General features: G+C 42.9%; 2 protein-coding genes and 1 non-coding gene across 3 annotated transcripts in view; 2 read left to right on the top strand and 1 right to left on the bottom strand.

The window, feature by feature from the left end:
• Window positions 1-1486, top strand: part of inpp5kb (inositol polyphosphate-5-phosphatase Kb) — a gene marked incomplete at both ends in the record, with an annotated part of 5455 nt that extends 3969 nt beyond the window's left edge. Inside the window, 4 exons of the mRNA XM_084474272.1 lie at window positions 211-348; window positions 730-813; window positions 1033-1137; window positions 1418-1486. Of these exons, the coding sequence (XP_084330398.1) occupies window positions 211-348; window positions 730-813; window positions 1033-1137; window positions 1418-1486 (396 nt within the window). The remainder of the gene's footprint in view (window positions 1-210; window positions 349-729; window positions 814-1032; window positions 1138-1417) is intronic.
• On the bottom strand, window positions 572-645 carry AC3HAE_024883 (transfer RNA threonine (anticodon AGU)). The gene has a single exon. It is a non-coding gene; the product is annotated as a tRNA-Thr (tRNA).
• Window positions 1487-2879: 1393 nt separating the features above from the next.
• LOC311354324 (uncharacterized protein) lies at window positions 2880-6403 on the top strand (the record flags this gene model as incomplete). Its single annotated transcript, XM_084474138.1, has 7 exons — window positions 2880-3186; window positions 3430-3524; window positions 3650-3713; window positions 4266-4582; window positions 4732-4795; window positions 5436-5898; window positions 6052-6403. 7 exons carry the CDS (start codon window positions 2880-2882, stop codon window positions 6305-6307), a joined length of 1566 nt encoding a protein of 521 aa, XP_084330264.1. The 3' UTR covers window positions 6308-6403.
• Window positions 6404-7321: the final 918 nt, after the last annotated feature.

Below are 7321 nucleotides of genomic sequence, written 5' to 3'. Positions count from 1 at the left end.
GTGCTGAGGAATAGTACTTCAAACTTTGAAGGCTGAAAATCACACATATTAGCAACCCATTTTATATTTACATTACTCAGATGTAAAATATTTGATAAAGTAGACACAAGGCGGTCATTCATCACCCTAGGTGCCTGGTTGATCTAACAATTATACATTTTCCCATTATCTCTTCACCTGCTCCTCTTCCTCCCCACCCGTGTGCTGCAGCTGAGGAAGAAGTGTGAAATGGCGCTGGTGCACGTGAGTCCTGAAGACGCGTGGAGCGCTGACTGCAATGCCAAGCTGAGCTACACGGTGCAGGAGGACTTCCTGTCCTCCACATGGGACTGGATTGGTCTATACAAGGTCAATTGTTGGGCGTTCAGAATGGGAAAACCTATAAAGCTTTTATGTGTGGACCTTTACAAGAATGATTTATTTATCAATCCTGAAAAGGTCTCAAGAAGGAAATTATTTATTTAGCAATTAAGTCGAGCCTTCAGTCGATATTGAGGTTGTACATTTTGATACAGGCCTTCACACACAGTATCACAGGGTCATAGAACCAAGAGATGTGTGAGTATGGAAAAGGCTCTGCTGGGATTTGAACCCAGGATCTCCTGTTTACTAGACAGGCGCTTTAACCAACTAAGCCACAGCGCCTGTTGATCCTCTGCAGTATGCTGCTGAAACCCATGTCTGCTATCTGTTATCAGACCAGCTAATTGTTGTTATCTTGTTCTGCAGGCAGGATTCAAGCATGCTTCAGATTACGAGGCCTTTGTCTGGGTTAGGGATATTGATCTGCCTGAACTCAATGAAGTCATAAAGGTACAATTTACACCATGATAATGTATCTTTATATACAACTATAATATTTCCATCACTTCCTCACTGTTTCATTCTATAAGTGTAATTAAAAATAGTGAAAATATGTGTGTGTGTGTGTGTGTGTGTGTGTGTGTGTGTGTGTGTGTGTGTGTGTGTGTGTGTGCACGTGCACGTGTGCGTGTGCGCACGCGTGTGTGTGTGTGTATGTGTGTTTTGCAGAAAACTTGGGATAAGAACCAGATTCCACTCCTGGGAGGAGAATACGTCTTAGGATACTTCAGCACGAACCTGCAGAGTCTGGTTGGCTTGAGCGACAACTTCCATGTGAGTCTTGACGCCCTTTCATGATCTCCACTTGGACAAGTCACGTCTCACTACTATTTACATTTACAAGTACTCACAAGTACTACAACCCATCACCTTCTGGTCATACAAGTCAATGAATGAGACAGCAATTGGGATTGCAGTATGTCTGTCATTAATATTCGACAGTCGCCAGTTAACTACATGTTATGATCATTAGTTGGTTAAATGATGATGATGATCTTTTGAAAAAAGATTATCAAGATCAACCAAAGATGCACCGTTTGTGTTCACCCGGCAGATCCTGGAGTCTAAACGGGCCGTTATGGAAGGACTGGTTCCAGAAAACATCAACGGGCTCAACAAATAAACTTTGTTAACACAACGTTCAGACTACATGGTACACCATATCCGTTCTTCCACATCTATAAGTTCAGCCATGTGAAATTGAAACTGCAAGGCCTACTGTTGCCTTAACATCCTCCATAGATTATGTTACTGTGTTTGTCTGCATTTTATTGGCCTAATCTGTGTGCATCTGTTTATCTGACATGTATCTTTATGCTATCTGACATTTACATTAGGTATATTTGATTTGTGTCTGTCACAGCCATTGACAAGGTGTATTTTATACACATTGTCTATCCTGCTACTCTCCTATATGCATATCAAGACCCCAAAGTTTGGTAACTGCTCTAATTGAATCTGACTTGCATCAGAGTAATCAATTAATTAGAAAGCCATTAACTACCCCTGTAATTTCTGCTATCAGACAAACAACAAAAGTGTAATAAAAACGAAATGCCAAATTTTAGTCAAGTAATGCTCTCTGTGTAACCTTTATTTGATGGACGCCAAGGTGAAGTAGAGTTTACAGAAACCGGGTCAGCATTATAGCTGAAGGTGAAAACAACACGTATGATAAACAATATATAGTCCTCACTGTCTTCATGCAGCAAATACTGACCTTCTGTACAACAACTGTTATAAATAATGACCATCTCTCTATATATACTGATTATTACTGATGAATATTTACTTTTTCAATCTTCGGGGGTGTGGTGAAAAAGAAAATTAAGAAGAAAAACCATTAGATGAAACAAATGTATGCACTGATTTTCTCACAAGATTGTTTTTCAGGAAAAATCTAAATAAATGGATCTTGGATTTGCTAACATGTGTCTAGTCTGTGTATGTATTTATAACCATGGCCCACGTAACTTTAAAATGAATTCCCTCTGAAGATTATTCCTTATTGACTTGACATTATTGTCAAGTCAATCCTTATTGACATTTTGATTTGGATTAAAGAAAAAAAATATGGAAAATCATTAAGATCATTTTTAAATGGAACTGTTTGATAATTAATGTTGTATTGTATTTAATTAAATATATGTTGGTCAATGTGTGTCTGGGTTTAATATGCATTGTTGCATTGTGATAATTGTGTCAGAGAAAAATAAAGAAAGAAACAATTGCGTACATCAATAAACAAAGAAATATGACTATTAATATTATTATCACTATCGTGAACAGTTGTCATAGATACCATCCATCCATCAGTAGTAGTCGCAGAGGGCCCCCCTTTATTTTCTATGATAGGGGTTCGCGTACTCCCATTTGCTCTTCGATGTTGTTTCCCAGTAGTTACGGTAATATACAGGAAGAGGCCATTGGGGGAATGCCGTTCTGGGATATGTCGACATCACAGGGTTAATTTTGATGTCAGTAACTGTTACCTCTCGCCGGTAGTCGAGTAAAATATGTTAATAAACATGTTACCGTGCAGCTCAACTTTGGAAGAACAGGTTTCGTCCATAATGGACGTACTTGCGAAAGCGGCGGTATCTGAAATTAGCCAACTGTTCTCGGAAGGGTCGGCTACTCTTCGCTTACAAATAACTGAGAGCCGCAAAGAAAACGAATCACTGAGGACGAGGATGAAGGTGATGAGGAGTGAGCTGTTTTCTTTGCGACTTCAAACAAGTTCTAATGCATCGCGTGCGGCAAGTCGTTTTGCCCTGGCTCGAGCCAACATCTGCAAACCACGGACTACATCACTGGGAAATGGTGAGTGGAGTTCAGACTAATGGGTGGAAACAGGACGGTACAAGTGTTCTGGAGGTACTATTAATTGTAACATTTGTAGTAAAACGAAATAGTTATAATAATCATGATTCATTATTAACAATTAATGATTTATATCGGAGAAGCTGGTTATTTCACATCACTTGCCTAATATAATTTGATGATATGCTAATTTCCTGAACTCTGAACGGTCTTGATCAAGAATGTATTCTTCAACATCGTCAGGTCTAAAGCCCCTGATGGACCACAAGGCGGTTGGACATTCCCCTTTTAATTCACCATCCAAAAGTGAGGGTTCGTCTGTTACAAGTCCAGCAGAGGTAGGCACAACATACACATAGAAAGCACACACCTTTATGATTCAGTGTGTCTAGAATGGGGGTTGACAACTTTTCTGTGCAAATGCAAGAATATGTCTTGTGTGTGTTTCCCTCTTTACGACAAGCAGGAGACCCCCAACATAATTTTAATCAAGGTTGAAGAGGATATGAGTGGATGCAGGCCAGCAGGTGAGTCATGCATATTGCAGCATAGAGTCTAGGCTGCCTACTAGATTCTACCGGCGCTAAAAGGCTGGTCCTCTTTTGAAAAAGCATCATGACCAGAGCCGTGATAAAACACAAGTAAAACTTGGGAGTTGCATTTCAAAGATGGAAACAGTCAGGAGCCCAGAAAGGGTTCAAGACGGAAGCCACATGACCTGGTTTATCATTCTCAAACATAAATAAATTCAAAATGTGTAAATGTTAGTTGATCAGCTTACAGGGAATGGCACGTTGTCGCTTGTTATTATCAATATACAATATTTGTCTCACATGTAATGTTGTGCTCAGATTGATTTGCGCTGGTGTTCGTTCATTGTCCTCGACCTGGACACCTGCTTGAGCTTCAAGTCTAGGGAGGAGAAATCTCTCTGAAACTGAATTTGTGTCTGCAGTCCATATTTTAAGCCCTCTGTGTCAATGTTACATATTGTATTTTTATATATCGTTTTGTCGACTTGTACAAAGTACAGTTTTGTGCAAATAATTACTTTCTCTCTTTGTTTTTCCTCTCTGCAGAAGACTGCGATGCCTTTGGAGACCGCAATACGCAGAGCGGAGCCACCTCTGAGATTCTGCGTGTGGACGCCCCTGGCTCCTCCAGCCTGTCCAGTCAAAACGAGGAGCTGCGGATCCTGAGTGTCCACGGACAAGGGGGGAGGCAACTTGTGGTGGACGGCCATGACACCCTCTTCACCACTTCTGAAGTGGAGGCCCTGAACTCACTGTCTGCGGACTACAGCGTGGCCCAGAGCCTGGACTGTGGCGAGCGGTTGGATTGCCCCAAGGAGCAGGCTGTGCAGTTGAAATTTCCCATTCTCGTTCACCATCCAAAAGTGAGGCTTTCTCTGTTACCACTCCAACACACAACCATAGAGAGCAAACACCTTTATGATTAAATTTGTCGTTAGTGGGGATTGACAACTTTTCTGTGCTGATGCAAGAATATGTTGTGTGTGTGTTTCCCTCTTAATGTGGAAAGCAGGAGACCCCAGACACCATTCTGATCAAGGAGGAAGAGGATATTAATGGATGCATGCCACCTGTAGGTATGTAATAACCATTGCAGCCATGCAAGCAAGCAAACGACCGGGATCAACTGAGATTGTACTCGATTCTTCCTGCGCTAGAAAGCCTGGACGTCTTTTGAAACGACCAGAGCCCTGCTAAAACACAAGTAAAACTTGAGAGCACTTCAAGGATGGAAACACCTAAGAGCCCAGAAGGTTATCAAGCTGGATAGCAGGGGTAGGTGATTCCGGAAATTATTTTGTTAGAGGACCAATCACAGCCCTTGCCGTCTCCGTTGTCTCGACGGATAGTTAAAAAAATATTGGATGCGCACGGAGAGGGTCTCCGACAGGCTCTCCGTCGACGGAGAGGGCTCTCCGTATTTACGTACAGCACTTTACGGAGTAGTATAAATCCACCTTAAGCCGGACATCCTCCAGATTACACCCTGAGGGGCTGTATGTGGGAACGCAAATGCCAGAATCTGCCCCTCTGGAGTTTACCCACCCAGGCCACTCATGTAAAGGAGAGCCAGAGAATTCTTAACAAGCGAGAGGGTGACAGTACACATTCTAAACCGTTGATGTTAAGTATGTACAGAGTACATACTGCATCCCTTTGTGCAAATAATGAATTAATAAAATTACTTTCTCTCTGTCTTTGTTTTCCTCTCTGAAGAAGACTGCAATGACATTAGAGAATGCATGACACAGCACGGCGCCACCTCAAATAGTCTGCATCCGGCCGCCCCTGGCTCCTCCCACATGTCTAGTCACAATGGGGAGCTGCAGATCCTGAGTGTCCACGGACAAGGGGGGGGCCAACTGGTGGTGGACGGCCATGACACCGTTTCCACTGCTTCCGAAGTGGAGGCCCTCAGCTCGCTGTCCGTGGACCACAGTGTGGCCAAGAACCTGGACTGCGGCGAGCGGCTCGTCCACTGTGAGGAGCTGACTGGGCATCGGGGCGGGCCCTGTGTCTTGTGTGGCAAGGTTTTTCCAAGTAAATCCAAGATGACCATCCACATGCGTACCCACACCAGCGAGAAGCCCTACAGGTGTGACCAATGCATGAAGCACTTCACTCAGAGGTGCCACCTGAAGAACCACATGGGTATTCACTCCGGGGAGAAGCCCTTCAGGTGTGACCAATGCATGAAGGGTTTCAGACAGAGCTACGCCCTGAAGATCCACATGAGGATTCACTCCGGGGAGAAGCCCTTCAGGTGTGACCAATGCATGAAGGGCTTCAGCCGAGGCTACGACCTGAAGATCCACATGAGGGTTCACTCCAGGGAGAAGCCCTACTGGTGTGACCAATGCATGAAGGGTTTCAGACAGAGCCACGCCCTGAAGATCCACATGAGGATTCACTCCGGGGAGAAGCCCTTCAGGTGTGACCAATGCATGAAGGGTTTCAGACAGAGCTACGCCCTGAAGATCCACATGAGGAATCACTCCGGGGAGAAGCCCTTCAGATGTGACCAATGCATGAAGGGCTTCAGCCGAGGCTACGACCTGAAGATCCACATGAGGGTTCACTCCAGGTAGAAGCCCTACAGGTGTGACCAATGCATGAAAGGCTTCAGACGGAGCTCCGACCTGAAGATCCACATGAGGATTCACTACGGGGAGAAGCCCTGTGTGTGTCACCAGTGCAACATCAACATCAGTCGCGTCAGCAGTTTGCACATGGCAAGAGGACGCTTTGATTGAAACCTTTACCCTGTATGTGATGAAATGACTGTTTTAGGGTTTTATGATAAATGTTTTTATCATGATGAAAGACGCTTTCCAGCTTTTTGATATGCATAAAAATAAACTTTCTGTTTTTATTGTTAATAATTGAGGTCTGTGTGAAGAATTTCTTATTTTTTGGACACTTCGGATGGCAAAATATTTGATTAAATTTTAAAGCATGATCATGGGAAGATACAGGCAGTAAAGATACCAAGCATACATTAAATGAGATGATGGCTTTACATGTTTCTTATTGGGAAACTTTTACATTGTGGGTTAATACAAAGGTGAGGGGGAGTCACAATCGTGGAGAATTTAGGATTGGCCATGGCTGACTTCAGCCAGGGTGGGAAAGACCAAGTTAAATTGTAATCAATTGGCTGAAGTGGCCAACTTGCAGCCATGAAGTGACATGGCTGCAAGACAGTTAAAGGAATCTACACAACGAAGAATTCAGTTGATTGGCATGGCCTTAGTATTAGACTTTGTGGATACAGTGGGAATGCAAATGTAAACTATCTTAACATCTTTGTTAGGGAGAGGAAAGGAGGTATCTTTGGGTCCAAGGAATTTAAACAGTTCCTTGTAAATTGACTAGTAATTATAAAAGCAAGGTTGATATATGTTTAATTGTATATTATTGTTATTAATATTTCCACGACACTGTCTTTAGCTCATTCACAAGTGTGCTTGACCCCTAAGTCCCCCGGTCCCCGGACCGGAGCCGGTTCGTGGACCCGTTAGAACCAAGCCTTTAAATATTTCCAGAATAGGATAATTAAAGATCTATTATATAATATTATTTTCTTTTTTTATGTCATATTT

The sequence above is a fragment of the Micromesistius poutassou genome, assembly GCF_964030765.1.
Source record: "Micromesistius poutassou genome assembly, chromosome: 10".
Classification (NCBI taxonomy): domain Eukaryota; kingdom Metazoa; phylum Chordata; class Actinopteri; order Gadiformes; family Gadidae; genus Micromesistius; species Micromesistius poutassou.
The sequence above is the reverse complement of the archived record's forward strand: the minus strand, read 5'-3'. Positions and strand labels throughout refer to the sequence as shown.